The following is a 16,536-nucleotide window of genomic DNA, read 5'->3' as shown; positions in this document are numbered from 1 at the left end:
TAGTGTGCAGAACCAAGGGATGGGCCAAGGTAGTACGCGGAGCCTGGCCCCAGCTCTGCCTTCTGGGGCCAGGTGTCAGAGAGGTGGTTGTGGCTGCACAGCAGGCTGGGGGATGGTACAAGCAGGAACGATAAACACACAGACTAACTTACATCTCACCCTGGGACTGGGCAGAGAGGGCAGCTTGCAATACTGGCTTTTAATGTATTAAAGAATCAGCTCGGTCATTTTGACAGTGGGAAAGCATTGCTTCCTGGGTACTTGCACAGTATTTGTAACTCGATCAACTGGTCCTTTGGTAATCACTGCGCCATGGGAGGTTCTCGTGATGAAGATGCAGAGTTAACAACCCTATTTTAAAACAGGTGGCTGCAGTCACTCCTGTGCTTATTCTAGTTCTTGCTTTTTTCTTTAGTGACTTGAAGTTTCTGCTCTACCAAGCAGAATTCCAGTAACTCAGATGTGTACGGATGGCATACTGCAAAACAGGAGAAGCTTCCTTTTTATGGGGAATTGCTGACAGCAGTAGGAAGATGGGGGTGCATTTACTAAAACTATTTCAGCTCAGTATATAAACTGGTAAAATATAAAACCATAGAAAATGGAAAAACAAAACAAAAAACACAATGTTAACACAATCCTTTAACACAGTGACAACATGAACTGTGAAGGGTACAATCCAAAGCCTCTGAAATCAGGGGAAAGATGGCCATTTTGGGTTAAGTCCTGATTGATAAGGAAACTTTGACCATTTACTGTGTTCACCCACACTTGCGGGAATTTCAATGTCTAATATAATTCAGTAGCACTATTCAGTATAATAATTTAGAAGTTTTACATACATCGTACCAACATTAACAAAACATGAAACCTTTTGAACAGTCAAAACAGTACAGATCCCTATGGAGATACCACAGATACCATCTTAACACGCAACGTAAGTTATACCTCTGAAATTAAGACGCATTAGAATATACGTTGAGATCTTACACATTTGTCTTTCCAAGAGACTTTTGGAACATGATCCAGCTCTGTCTAGGAGGAATACTTGAAAATCTTTTAATGGACCGTATAGTAAATTACTAAAAATCCACATGAAAGCCGATTTTAAAGTGTTTTTGGAATCTACTGCTTTGTACCCCACTGATTACTGATGACACATTTCATATATAGAGAAACATGAACTGGAATTGAAGCTTTCCATTATCTGGTACAGGGTACAAGGTGTTAACACATACCAGAGTCTTACAGTCTGCTACTCGAGTTACACTCAGCTTCATACTGCAATAAAGAAATGGAAGTTTCCTAACATTATTGTGCAGAACATCAGCACTTGAATCAGAACTTGAGGAAATCCAGATCTCCGTAGCACTGGAGTTAATCAGACTTTGTTTTACCGAGGGCTGAATCCCGTAAGGTACAGAGACCCTGGAGCACTGAGCCTGCCAGTGTCCAACAGGACTAAACCCTCGATACATGTTGAGGAACTTAATGGCATATTGATTTTTGCTGATGAGCAGGATCTCCAGACACGTATTGCACCTGGCCTGAAAAATGCAGTTTATCCTGGATATCATAGTGTACCTAAAAGGATCGGGAAAGGAGGTTCCAGGATCAGAATTGATACACCTGCTCCCTGAATCACTGAAACTCCAAATCTCCTGAAAAGTCATACAATTTGTGGATTGGGTACGTTACTAGTCCTTTAGCATAAACAGCCTGATACTGCAGAGTATCAGACGAGAGCTGGAAAGCAGTAGATGAATCAGCAGAGCTACAGGGAAAAAACTTTTTGTTGGTAGAAAATTGTCCTGCAAAATTTGTCAGGTTTTTTTTTTTTTTTTTTTTTTTTTTTAGTAGGAAAGAAAACACCAGTGGAGATTGGTTAAGCGTCTCGGATATTTTCCCAGCAGCGTGGAGTAGGACAGCGATTATGCCACTAAGCTTTCGGGAGCTGTACATTACCAAACATTCACATTGTACACCGACCGTCATGTAGATGGCAAAGGATACAAATCTTCTGAAAAACCCTATGTCTACATTATATACTATACATAGCCATATCTTACATTGTCCCATCTGTACACAGGGAATTTTACTTTCTCTAAAATCTACTAAATAAATGTCCATTGCTGTTAAATACTATGGATTACAAAGTATATTGTCATTTCATAGACAATTATTTAAAAGAAACTTATGAAATCATCTGTAAGCAGTAATTTCTAGTAAGTTGCTTATTATTCAATGAAACACGCTCTTCAAATGGGCAGAGTCTGCTTTTCCTAGCGTAATTAGAACACAGATTAAACAAAACTTTTTTAAAGATTCTTTTTCTTGGAAAGACCTGTTGGACACTAAGATGCTATTAACTTCACATCAAGAATTGTCCAGATTAAATGCACTACTATACATTTGCTGCAAAATGATAAATATTTAAAATACATTGTTTAAAAACTTAACATGCCAGGAAGTTCAGTTTTTACCACAATTTACAGAAATTCTTTACCCAATTTTGCTTATACAAGCCAGCCTGGAGAAAAGCCAGTTCCTAAATGCACTTAAACAGAAGGTTAGCATACTGCCATGGCTAATAGGATTATAAAAAACTCACACTGATGGTATGTAACTTAAAAATTCTCCTTAAATTGTCCATAGGGTAGACAGATACAATATGAAGAATTGCATCTGCTGGTTTGTGGCTTCTGGTGATTATTTTAGTAGCACATAACCTGATACACAAGCATGTATCTACAGACACCATTTGTGCATGCACATCAGCAGGTGGAGCTCATCAAAAAAAAGCAACTTGCGTTGTTGCCCTCAATACAGCTGGAAAATATTCTCAGTTGTTACTTGGCAAAAATGTGCAGTATAATTCCTAGGTTTTCTTCTGCAAGCCTTAGTTTAGACACACATACATCCACACCTTTGTAGATTATGTTTACCATGCTGTGCTATAAAGGATTGATTGACCTAAATTTAGGGTAGCTGTACTACATATGCATTTTTATATATGCAGCTTAGGGCTAGTAGTGAGAACAGCAAAGAGAAAAGGTGACAAACAGCTGTCATGTGACTGTTCTACACAGACTCCTTTGGCTTTCCATTTTTACTTGTATGTCTCAAATTTCAAGTTTTGGTGTCAAAATACTGACAAACCCCATATCATGTCCAGCAGGATTACATTTATTTCTTTCATTAAAGGTTCCAAGTGCTCATTTAAAAGTTACTTCCTTCACAGCAATCTTCATTTTAGAAGGGGCTCAGGGGAGAAGAGGGGTGCAGAAGAAAATTGACTAACTCTTAGAATTTGGTCCTCCAGGATATATACTGATCGTGACTGACCTGCAGCCACTAGTATAAAAGCCAGCCTGGTGTTAAAACTTCTGCTGCAAAAGAGTTTGCAAAAGAGAAGTTACCACATCTTGTTATTAACAGCCTACCTCTAACCAGAGTCAGGGTAGGAACAAGAAAAGTTACAGGCCCACAAACAGAAGGACAATTCTGTAAGTCATTACCTGATTTCCCTTCCAAACAGTCCAAGAAAATGCAACCTAGACCTTCTTGTCAGAGGCACATCTTTATGGCAGCAGTGAGACCGATGACAGTATAGGATACTAATTAGCAAAGCGGATCCGGTCATCCTGCCACTCAGAGTCTGCAATACATACAGCTATGCTCTGCTAAGTACGAGCTGCAGATGAACTTCATACTTGCTAACTGGTCCTATTTCTACACCAAGCTAGCAGGTATTCCTTTAACTTTAAAACGTTTTCTTCAGCTGCTGAGGTATATGTACTGTGGAACATAAAACTCTTACACATTTCCCCAGCTACCATGATCTACAGCTACATTAGAGTGGTCATTTTATCCAAACTATCTAACAAAATGCACATAATTCATTCTGTTAAAGACGACTTGCACTAGAAGGAGCAGGTTCTTTTCCTTCTTGACACTTAAGGCTTCTGGGAATCTGACTGCTGGAAACGGTTTAGCTTCTCTGGATTATTTGATGCCATTTGAGAAAAGTCACGAAAAATGTCCTGATAAATTTCATCTCCTAGAAGGAAGAAAAAGGGGAAACAATTTTAAACACTTGTGTTAATTAACATCATCCATCATTGCACAGACACCTTACCATGCTACCATTTACTGTAGTAACATCTATAGTAATGTGTAAAGACTTCTTACACAGATGGAATGATGCTGATGTGAACTGGGACTGTTTAATCACATGCACATTCTGTAGAAGCAAATTAAACAAAGCCAAACTATACCTGAAATAGTACCTCAAAGGCAGCCACATAGAGGAAAGTTCAGAGTTAGAAAGGAAAAGTGCAAGCGTTTTTAAGCAACATAAAAATAAAAATGTTTATTAGCTATCAGAGAAAAAATACTTGGTTTTGGAAAGGACATGCTAACCAAGACTCATCAGTAAATTAGAATTATGGCATAAAAAAAGATTTACTTGGAAACAGAGGTCAGAAGTCTAACAGCCATAAAAAACTCTCCATGAAAGAAACAATTAGCAAACAAGAGTATATATAAAAAAAAAGCAATCCTAAGTAACCAGGAAAATTATTGTTCATAAACATTTTTGGTCTATTACTTACATAAGTATAAATTTTTGATGCATTATCGGACATATATCATTACTTTGATAAACCTAGAAGATATTTTCTTTAAAATCTTTTTGTTTGCTGCTTATCTTTACCCTTTGTGTCTAAAACCAACTGACTACTAGTGCAAATATTCCAAAATGAGAGCAGGCAGCAATTTTTATCTGCTCTGTCTCCATCCCCTCCTCTATCTACACAGGAAAACCACAATCCAGATAGAATATTTAAGTCGTTCTTCTACCATCTCATCCTTCTACCATCTCTTCTACCAAGTCATTCTTCTACCATCTTAAAATGGAGATTTTCACATTTCTTTAATCTGCTGCAGCATTTTGGGCCTTGAATTAACCTTCATTTTAAAACATTAACCGTACCATATTGACTTCAAAGGGAATTAAAATTTGGTCCAGTCAGGAAATGTTCAGCCATCCAAATTGTGCTGCTGTCTTCCCAACATGGATGACTGCATGGGATAAGTTCCCAGCATTACTGCTCCCTGCTGATACCTTGATTAATAATATGACAGAAGAATCATCCCAAAATCTCTACCGTCATGTGTATTCCCCCACCCGACCCCCAACAGGATTATGGAAGAAAAAAAAAGCATCGTTTCACCACTAGTTTCAAAAGGGAAGACTTACAAGGGATTTTATGTTATAGACTGTACTACAGTGAAGAGTTACACTGTTTGGATTTTCCATTTTTTTAATATACATTTCCAATATTAGAACCATTATCCTTTTCCAGTGTTGGAGATGAGATTGCATTCATTTGAAAACACTTTCAGAAATGACAACTGACTTTCCACAAATACTTAACACTGCACATGGGTTTATATGAAAGTGTAACCGCAGTTCTGCCCAGACTTTAAAGGACAAATGAATTCAACACTACTCTACTAGGAAAACTTAGGTCTAGTAGAATTCCCTTTTGTTTTCAGGTTTAGTTTCAAGTATGTTCTAGAGATCAAACGGGCATACAACACGTTTTATCATTAAGTTTCTGGTAACCGCTTGCACTGAAAGATAAGCACTGAATGAAAGAAGAGTTTGTAACATCCATCAAAAGAACAGGTTCGAAGAGAACAAATGAGAATCAAGCTTGTGTGATGCAAGCAAAGCAACTATGTTTTTATTACAGAAATGGGTCCCATTCACGAACTAGTACTGTAGTTCAAGTTGCTGTATTCTTTCAAATAAAATTGAAAGAAAAAAACCAAAAGCTACTTTTGCAAGGTACATTGTGGCTCTGTTTTTGGCTATTACATAACAAAAATATTACATACAAAAATAGATTAAAATAAAGTGCCCCTTTATGCTGCATTAAAATATTTAATACTGTAAACCTTATAATTATTTTAAAATCTTACTTTAAAACTTAATTCTGGAAATTCCCTTTCCAAGTAATGTTTTCCCTAAAGTGCTGATTTTATATACAAAAATACTATAACACTGCTTTACCATTTAACACCAGAATAAATTAAAAGGCACACATCATACATTCAAGAAAAAATAGGAAGAGAAAAGTAGCAGTACTAATATCAAATAGTTAGCAGACATATTGTAGCACCAGAAGATGAGCACTCAAGTATTATACAAGAAACAGCACAATGGTGCATATGGCTTCTACCACCAGCAACGACCATTTTGTGGAACAAGCTAGTTTCAGCTAGTTCCCATTCTAAGAATATTTTGGAAGACCAACTGTACTTTGCAAAGCAATATATACATTCCCTAAGTAGCTCAAACCAGGCAGGTATATTTAAATCAGAGATGTTGACGCTATTAGCTACATTAGTAATTATCAACTGCATTACTAAAGCTGAGCAATATGCAGTTAGCTTCACTGTGATGACATTCTTACATCGATATTTACCCTCACATATCTCCCAACAAACACACAATTGTCTTAAAAATCCTCATTTTTTTCTAGAATCATAATTTTGGAAAAGAGGAGTTCTACAATAAGGGTAATGCAGGTATTTTAACACGTCTATGCAGTGAAAAAACCTGCCTTGTCTATGACCAAGTAAGGGTATTTATACATCCTAACAGCTGGACTAAATGCTCTTTGAAGGTCCTTTCCAACTAACTGTTCTATTCTAACAGCAGAGGGGCTTTGTGCTTACACTTACACATTTACACAATCCTTCTAGCAGGCTAGCGAGACATTAACATCTAGAACACTCAAATATTTACTTCAACTTTTAAATAGACCTCAGCAAGTAATATTGCTGTATTCAAAGATACAGCAGGATCATCTGGCTGGGACACTGTGCTGTACAGCTTGTGGTCTGAGTTTCAGTAGGTATTCTAACAATACCCTCGCTTTGATTTTAGGTAAGCTCTACCCCTTGCGGTGGCTCTACTTTCCACCGTCAGTCTTGCCCATTTACAGTGGCTGGAAATTGTCTGTAAAATATCTAGATCAGAATGCATCAGCTGCAGTCCCTAGATTCTACTGTAATACAGACTGGTAAAAAGGTCAAGATATTTTCAATAAAAGGCTCACCTGCTTTTTATCTGCCTAACTGAAGAATCTAAAAATCTTTTAAACAATAATAACAGGGAATAGTCTCCACCCCATCTTCAGTTTGAACAAACATTCTTATTTTCATGTACGTAGTGCCTGAATTTATGAATTAGACTGTAAGCCTTGTAATATTTAGGAATCAACTTTGGCTTTTTGTACAAACTATAGAAACATTTTCTACTTCATAATAATTTTCAATTTTTGACATGTCAATTAAGCAATCTAGAATATTCATTTATGATTTAGCACATAGCTTTTGAATCAAAATACCTAATTCCCTTAAAATAAATCCATTTCACTATTTTAAACTGAAAGTTTTATTTTTACCTCTTCAAGTGAGAACTAGAAGATTCAAAAATAATTCAATACTTGTTACCTTCAGGCTGTCAGTAAAGTAGTATGCATTATATCAGAAAACAGCCTCACATTCAACATAACCAAACAGGTAATAGGTTCCCCTCTCCACGTATGTAACCTGCTACATTTAGAGTGGAGAACTCTTCCTCATTAAGCTCACAATTGAGTATTCATTTCTAAATTGTTTTCTGCTCCTCCAGAGAGAGCTTGTGAATGTCTGAGTGTCTTTAGTACTTTCATGGTTTTAACTTGACTTTCCTGGTTTTGTTTACAGATAAATTTGCAGAACATCTACTCTTCAGGAGAAACTTTGTGAAATACATACATTTGGTTGTGATAGCACTAATCTGGGATACTGACAGGAGACTCAACATTGCCCCTTGAGTATATTCCAGCCCCAAACTGGTAAAAGATATAAGCACACAGTCATTATGAATTAATGACAAACACACAAATGCTCCGTAAGAGCGAGCCAAGAGTACTCACTCAACCTTAAAAGTAAGGTCTTTCTTCCACTACTGCCCAGCAGACAATGTTTTTGTGCCTACCTTGACTAACCTGACAATCAACTGTGCCTTCATTATTGATCTTTGCATGAGATTAGATAAGGTTCTTAGGTAAACATAATAGAGGAAATGGCTTACATAAATATCACATCAGAACATAGTATAAATAGAGACTGACTGCCTGAGAGTAAGTTGCACAGATTCATTAAACAACCTTATTTTCTTGTACTGGTTGCCTCAAATGCCTGCCAGGTGCTTTATGTTTGTTTTTAAAAATCAAACAGTAAGATATTATGCATACAAAAATACGTACTTAAGAATAACTGTTCTGTTAAGTATCTTAACATAAAATATTTTTAAATAAAAATGGAGGAAATAATGCTTTCCTATTTGTCTGGAGTTATTTTGCAATATTTGATACATGTTTGTACAGTGTAGAAGGATTTTTTTTTCCCTAAAAAAATAATAAAAACAGGTCCATTCCACAAGAAGAAGAATGGTATCCTGTAATAACATGAACTCCTCAAGTGTCTCTGAGCAACCTGGCTTAACAGGCTGCTCTAACTGTCAGGTAAATCCTAACATCACATGAGTTTCAGTGGAATGTCAGTAGGAGAAAACCATACAACAAACAGCAAAACAGATTGGTAATGGTTGTACTATCAAATTACCATAACTATGTACTTTAAACACTGTCCTTTCAGGTCCCCTATATAATCTGACACAACCGCACCATAATGAAGCTTTAATGTGTGTGTAACGCTTATAAAAACTATTAGTGTATGAAGCTATCTTAAATTCTATTCAGACCCTAAGGATCTAGTTGTAAACTGATAAATTCCTGAATACACTTTTTATACTGCATCTCAGTATGGTTATTAGTAGAGTATTGACCTGGCTGTCCATAGAGTCCTTCTGATTCACGCATTTCTTCATTCATCCTTGCTAAACGCAACCTGTGATTTCAGAAACAAAAAGAATAATGTCACCTTTAAAGCAATGAAGACAACTGCAAGTAAAGTCCCATTTATGAACTTCAACAGCAAGGTCATCTATGGATACTGCACTCTGAATTTTCTTTTGCTCTTCCTACATTTTACGTTTTTACATAAAGGAATTTTGACACTTCTTACATTTTTAACTCGAAATGATATGAAAACTTAAGACACTTAGTAAAAAAACATAACATACAACTTACAATGTTACAATATCTGCATTTGCAGCTTCTACAGCTATACTCAATGGATCTTTCCCATCTTCATCAGTGGCATGCTGGTTTGCTCCTCGTTTTAGGAATAAACACACCTGTCTGTTTAGAAAAATAATTTAAGAACAATTTCCACAACAATAATAGAAAAAAGCAAATAAAGCTGGATGCAATGTATTTGACTTAATTTACCAAAAGTCTCTTGAACATTTCAAAATGGCACTATTCATCTACAGTAATTAAGATGTTAACACAGAAGTAAGCAAAGCTTTTAGCTATCTTTCCAAAGAGGAATAACTGAACTGTCAAATCATGCTATTATAGCAAGGAGCTCAACCCTTTAGAAGGTAAGCCTCTGCCTTTCTTTATCATCTTAGGTCACAGAACCAAAAAATTTCATTCTTTTTACTACAACAGAAGAGAAATACTGATCAGAATAAATCAATACAGTAAAGAATCCTCAGACACAGGTGCCTGTTTTACTCTGTAGAAACTGATCTGATTTTTCTCTGCTGTTTTTCATCTATATATGTGCATATATAATATATATGCATGTGTACACACATTTCTTCACCTACATAAACATGGCATGCTGACTAACCTTACACCTCAAACTCTCTCAAGCTGTAAACTTGCACTTTTTCAGGATTGATGCATGCAAAAAGCACGGGCACCACACAACAGATGATGTCCTCATTTGAGCTGAGCTGGCATGGAGTTTCAGTTAAAAGCCATGATTGCAAAATTCAGGATGTGATGTGATACATTTTGAGTTGAAATACTTTCTGAGCAACACACAGGTCAGGTGAAACAAACGTCTTGCCTCACTCACCCCTATTTCTCTTACTCTTACCATACTTCTCAACAGAATGAGAAACATCTCATGAGCCTTCACCAGATGTCTATGTTATTCCAAAACTTTACTAAATGCACATTTTTCCAAAATGGACTGAAGTGTTTATAGTCATGTGCTTTGCTAGCAGATGAGACATTCAAAAATGTTATTTTCTCGTTACAAAATTTTAAGAAGAAACTCTATCACCTGAAATATATTAAAATGCCTGAATATATTGAGAAGTGAAGCAGCTTTGTGTTAGTAGAAATAGCCCTTTACAGATTCTGGAACAGTGAGTTACCCAGTGTGTCCTAGAACTGTGGCATGGTGCAGGGGTCCTCTTCCTTTTGTGTCCCTGATGTTCACATTGGCACCATTCTGTAGTAAGAATTCACAAGTAACCAATGAGCCCTGTGGAATAAGCGCAAAACAAACAATTTAACATCAGATCTCTAGAATCAGAGCCAAACCTGTCCTGCCATCTCACTTCTCAGTCATGCAGTAAAGGGAACGAAAAAGATTGCCTCCATATCAAGTTTAAACGCTGCTAGCATGTGCTAAACACTACATGTATAGCACTAGCAAGCAGCAATAGTTCAGAAACAACTTTGAGATAACTTTGTAAAGACATCTTCAGCATGACATTATCGTACAAGAGCAAAGCAAGCAGTTTAGAAGAAGCAGTGACACAAATATCCTTATTACTCCCCTTCCCCTCCCCCCCTCCCCACATCAGTCAGGACGTTGTATACCACATACCCCTCGCACTGCCTGAATGAGTGGTGTTGCTTTGTTTTCTTCTATATTGACCCAGTTTACTTCAGCTCCGTGGGCTAATGCTTCTGCCATATCAGGAAGATTCTTCTCAAAAGCAGCTTGATAAAGCTGCAACCCTGGACTAAGCTGTTTGGAGTCAAAGAACACAGAAGACTCTTGCTTGTCTCCTTCTGAAAGGAAAAAGAAATATATACATTGCTTACCTGTAATTCCTGCTTCTGTAAGGTATCTCCTAGAATTCTGACCAAAGACATAACTTCTCTGGCATAAGGCAGCTCTGACTTTGTTAAACGCTCTGCACTTTGCCAGAAGTCACCACACACACCTTTAGCTTGTGCCAGCATTCAAGCATGGACACTTCACAGAATTATTACTGCCCAGGAAACCTTCCTTCCATGTTACTGGTGTGTGTGAATATCCTTCAATCTACCTATTCCATGTCATTTCTAAGAAATGGTATTAGCCAAGCAATGCATCTTGTCCCATACTGGAAGATATGAATACAAATAATTGCCTGCTGAGATGCAGTCATACAAATATATCTTTCTGCAACAGTTTGATACTCCTGAATATATAATGAGGCTAATCCTGTTCTAAGAATTTTCATTAAAAGACACTATTGTCACATACCAGTTACTTGCTGAGGCTGTAGTCCTTTGGACTACAGCATAATCTTTCATCTTGAAAAGAGTAACACAGAGTGGAGTGTGGGAAGTAAAAACATTTTTACATATAAGCTTTCATGAGTTACAGCATCATAAGTGTTTCTACAGAGGATCAGAGTCAGAGGATCTAAGCCCCACGCTGCTTGCCTACAAACCACAGCTGTGAACTATTGCATTTAAAATGTACCTCAGAGTGCTGTGATGTACTAGAATAAGCTTGCTTTGTAATTGTTTTGGATATTTTGATAAACCATAGTCCATATATCTGTCAGCCCAGGACAATAATAATAGTACATAATTTTATCACTCTATAAAGTTTGAGTAAAGAGCAGTAATGTTTAAGGGCATGGTCTGTTCAATGTAAATAGAAAACTGAAAAATTAAGCAAGACATTCAAGTAACATGCAATGTTTATTGTCTGTGACTTAACAGGAATTCTTTCTCCAGATATTTAACCATTTATGAAATTATTATAAATTTCTCTGGAGGCACTTCGATAGTAAAATGAAGCACTGCTCCATCCACTAAAAAATTAAGTTTGGGCTCAATATCATCTGACTAAAGAAGTTCTCTGAACTTATTTAGGAGGATTCTATGCCATTCTCCGTACCAAGTCTGGAGGAGAAAAAAGGTCACTCAGGCAATTACTACCCTTGTTAAAATGTTTCAGAACACCAGAACAGAAGAGAGGTGAACATTATCATCAAGCACTAATCATTTTGACATGAACATGCTAGCAAAAAAAAAAGATTAAATCTTCATCTTAAAGTACGAAGCCTAGAGCACCTGGTTCATACAAACTGTTAGCTGATATAGTAGAGGCAAGGTGTTCTCTGCTGTCATCAGCACTCTGCTGGATCCCACTGTCACTGCTTCTTACTGTTTGGGGGAAAAATGGGAATTACTATGCAGACCGTAAGTTACCTACGTTTCACAGACATGACAATAAAGCAAGCTCTTATACTTGGTCCTGAATTCATCTCCATTTTTTTCCCCTCCAATGACCAGTAATCATTCATTAATTTAAAAAAAAATCTGAAGTCACATACTTCAACCATAACATTTACAACAATAGTGTGAAGGATTATTAGAAAGTTAGAAGATCAGGATAAGTAAAAAAGCTTAAATTATTTCATGAAAACACAAAGCAATGCAGTAGCCTGGAGACAATGGATTAAAAGCAGGGAGATGGCCACAACACACAATGGGTCACTAGTGCAAACACTGAACATGCCATAGCTGTAGTACTTACTACTACGTAGTTTTGAAGAGGTATCAAAGTAGGAGAAGAGTGAATCTAGTTCATCAGGACAGAACAGAGACTCCCGCCTCGCCTCGTCGCTAATTACAGCAACCGCTGGGACATGCAAGTTAGCAAAGCACAAAGCAGGCAGTAAGGAAGGGATAGGGCAGGAAAGAACGTTATTGGAAAAATTAAGGATGGAAATACGGAGGAAAGAAGGTGGTTAATATGTTTCTGAATGGTAAGAACCCCCACTCCACACACTCTTCCCATCTCAGAAGTGCACATTGCTCAACAATTTTCTTCCCTGTACTTCTGAACTAGGATATGACCCATTAAAAGAAGGATTTGATTTCTCTGCATGAGGCAGAAAATACAAAATACAAAGAATTACTTTAAAGATAACATGCATAACATAGCTAAGGAGAGAAGTGTGTAAATACCTTTGGGGGATGCCACACCTTGTTCCCCTGCCAAAAGAGATTTTTCAGGGGCACTGTGCCTTTTCTCTTCCTGACTTGGAGGCAAAACTTTTGTTCCAGACTCAAGTGGAGATACAGCTGCTACAGGCTGCTTTTCTACAAACTTTCTTTCCACATATTTTGCTTTGATGTACGCCTCTTTCTCCTGCCTGTCATATACAAAATGTTAGGAGTTAGTAAGGAAAATAATAAAATATGAGCTATGTTATAAGAACATCCATTTCACACTACAGCCAGTAATCAAACTGCAATCTGGCACTGCGCATCGGACACACATGACATTTTCAGAAAGATGAAGGGCATACTGTCCCACTCTCTCCGGATTCTTAATTAAATTTTGCGTAAGCCTTAAACAAAAGCAGCTTATGAAAAGTTAAGAATTAAATGTTAAAATAAAGTGTTATATTCATATAGGTCCATTTTCTTTCAGGCAGAGACTCTAGAAAGCAGTACGTGGAAGAAAAACGTTATTCACCACATGTTATCTATTAGTACTAATCCCTTAATAACTAATGAATATAGCATATATTTAAATTCTTCTGTAAAAACATTTGTTAAAGGAACATCAAGAATGCATAAGAGAACAGTAATGAAAGCCCCAGGTAGGTACAACCACCAGCTGAACTACCATAATGAATGCTGAGATATTTTTCCTTGAAACCTAAGGTTATCATCATACGGCACACACCAATTCTGACACAATGAAGAAAGCAGTTATAAAAGTACTATTACTGAAATCATTGAAAAACAGTTACCACTAGAAGTAATAGCTATCAAATCTCCTACAGTATTAATGCTATCATTGTCTCCAAATTGCTAGCACTTTATAAATCATGGCTTTCTATAGCATGAAACTGACAGCAAGCAGCACAGAACTAGAAAGCTAATAAAAATGTTTTAAAAGACTTATCCTTTAGAATAGAACAAAATGTTAGGAAACTACCTTCAAACAAATTAACATCAAACAGAAACAGAGGACAGGTGTATAGTCATTAGAAGGTTGTTGTAAAATATAGATTGTGTGCAATGTAGGAACAAAGAAAAGAGCATACTAGGGATCAGGGAGCAAAAGTCAAACTTAAGAATGAAGTATAGATAGCAACAAGTGAAACAAGCAGTGGGATATACAAGGTAAACCAAGAGGAGAAGCGTCGCAATGGTACCAACCAAAATCTACAGAGCCTGGAGAGCTGAAGCTAGAATGGAAATTAAGATAACTTTAACTTAACCTGACCCTAGGTCGGGTGGACTCAAAAACACGTGAGGAGAAAGGCAGGCCCCTTTTAGAGAAGCAGACAGGTGAATGATAAAACTGGAATGGGAAGAGGCAGATGCAATGTGAGAACAGACTGCTAGCTTATACAAGCAAAAACCTTTAATCACTAGAGGAATGCATTGACCCAAATATAATCATGCAGCATTTGAAAGCCACAGAAGGTGTATATCCCAGAAAGACAGTGGTACAAAAGAAGAAATAATAGATCAGGTACTAAGAAGAAAAAAATCATTTGCATTTATATTAAATAATGATGCAAATCATTCAATTTAATGTCATTTATGACTATAATGAACAAATGAAATCTAGGTATGTTACTACCTTTGGCTTCCAGGTTGTGGCTTCTTCACTCCCACTTTCTCCAACTTTGCTTCATATATTCTATTTATGACATCATTTCCCAATTCACACATAAGCTATGAAGCAAAATAAATTCAAACACAGTTACAAAAGGCTTTATCTACTTATTAAGTTGTTTTTACCTCACTCAGCCTATTTTCCCAACTCACTGAGTTGGGAAATTCAGTGTTTTCACTGAGTTTTCTAAGTCCACTTCCAAAAATAAGCATGGGTTTATTTCATGACAATGAAACAATCAGTGAATAAAAGGAAGCAAATTCAGAATAAGATAACAAAAATATAGTTATTATTGTAAAGTATTATTCCCTTCTGAGAGAGGATTACGAAAATGAATCTGTCATTGAAGAATCCTTTTTTCTGCAATTAGAATGACATTTGCAGGCCTTATCAACAAAGAGATTCTTTTCCACCAGCTTTGCTGTTATTCTTATCCCAATCCTCATCTGGCAAGACACGATTTCCTCATTTCTGTTCCAACTGGTCTAATGTACATTTTTGCTGTACCACGATCAGTTACATCTATATGATCAAAGACAAAGCATTCTGCAGATACTACTTTTAGGTGAGCTCAGCCCATGAAAACTGACTTTTTGATGGCAACAAAGAGATTTCTTGCTTCTAATAGCAGGTAAAATATTCAGCTTTTATTTAAATGAACAGGAAAAGATGTGGGGTGTATTTTTGTTTGGTTTGGTTTGGTTCCCTCCTCCCACCTCCCAGTATGAACTAAACTACTATTCAAAGGGTATTTGTGAACCTGAAAGTAGCAGAAGGCTTTCTGGCTTGCAAGTTCGTATCAAAAATGACTACTAATACTGCAGGCTGCATAAGAATGTATCAATAAAAACAAACAAACAAAACACACACCACTATAAATATTTTCTACTCAAAAGTACAAGACATACACTGGTTACAAATGCAAGTTTTTCCTGCATTGAACATTCTGATGCCATGGCTGTAGAACAACAATCTAAGTAGAAACTGTCATTTCAAAAAAATATTATACCTTTAGCAGTTCAGGTTCCCATGAATCCAGTGTTAAAGATCTTACTTTTGAGAAGTGGACTCCTAGGCTCCTAAAGAGGAAAAAAACCAAACTAGTAACTGCATGCAATGTCTTACCTCGGATAGCTTTACCATTGGTTTATGCAAATAAAACCAGTTACCTTTACCTTCACTCTGTTTACAAAAAGGGTTTCTAATCTTCATTTAATATATACTTTAAGAGGCCAACAACACATCATAATTAAGTCAATGTGTAAGTCAGATTTACTTCTGAAGAGCCAACCAACCTGTGTATCCCAGAGCACTCAATACAAAGCGTGATTCCTAGGTTGATACTGGCCCAGCGAGGATCTGCCAAACCACAGTCACAGCAGGCAGCATTACCAGGAATACACTGAACTCGCTGTAGAGCACTTTCTCCCTTTAACAATTTCTCTTTTGTCTCGCTGCCAGTTTCTAAGCTTCCAGTAGAAGGGGATGGTTTCTTTTCCTGTTTCTAAAAAAGAAACAAAATAAAAGACAAAATTTAAGAAAGAGATCCTACAAATGCTGATCCTGGCTGTGCACTAGAATCGTAGAGAAGCTTCTGCATTTAAAGCCAAAGAAAGCCACAGAATTGAAAAGAAATTCTTAACCTTTTTTGAAGAAATACAGAACTAAGTATAACGGCAT

At 36.8% G+C, this 16,536-nt stretch overlaps 1 protein-coding gene across 2 annotated transcripts in view; it reads right to left on the bottom strand.

Moving 5' to 3' along the window:
* Nucleotides 1-624: 624 nt before the first annotated feature.
* ACAP2 (ArfGAP with coiled-coil, ankyrin repeat and PH domains 2) overlaps nucleotides 625-16,536 on the bottom strand; it is a 64,051-nt gene continuing 48,139 nt past the window's right edge. For both annotated transcript variants that reach the window (XM_084291712.1, XM_084291713.1), the window contains 10 exons: nucleotides 16,152-16,360; nucleotides 15,866-15,935; nucleotides 14,821-14,915; nucleotides 13,185-13,372; nucleotides 12,285-12,377; nucleotides 10,816-11,003; nucleotides 10,358-10,467; nucleotides 9,213-9,323; nucleotides 8,909-8,970; nucleotides 625-4,060 (listed from right to left, as the gene is read on the bottom strand). In XM_084291712.1, coding sequence (XP_084147838.1) covers nucleotides 3,957-4,060; nucleotides 8,909-8,970; nucleotides 9,213-9,323; nucleotides 10,358-10,467; nucleotides 10,816-11,003; nucleotides 12,285-12,377; nucleotides 13,185-13,372; nucleotides 14,821-14,915; nucleotides 15,866-15,935; nucleotides 16,152-16,360 — 1,230 coding nt within the window. In that variant the 3' untranslated portion in view covers nucleotides 625-3,956. The remainder of the gene's footprint in view (nucleotides 4,061-8,908; nucleotides 8,971-9,212; nucleotides 9,324-10,357; nucleotides 10,468-10,815; nucleotides 11,004-12,284; nucleotides 12,378-13,184; nucleotides 13,373-14,820; nucleotides 14,916-15,865; nucleotides 15,936-16,151; nucleotides 16,361-16,536) is intronic.

The sequence above is a fragment of the Netta rufina genome (assembly GCF_964035555.1).
Source record: "Netta rufina genome assembly, chromosome: 9".
NCBI classification, from domain to species: Eukaryota; Metazoa; Chordata; class Aves; order Anseriformes; family Anatidae; genus Netta; species Netta rufina.
Note: the sequence above shows the minus strand (reverse complement) of the source record. Positions and strands in the feature narration are given on the sequence as shown.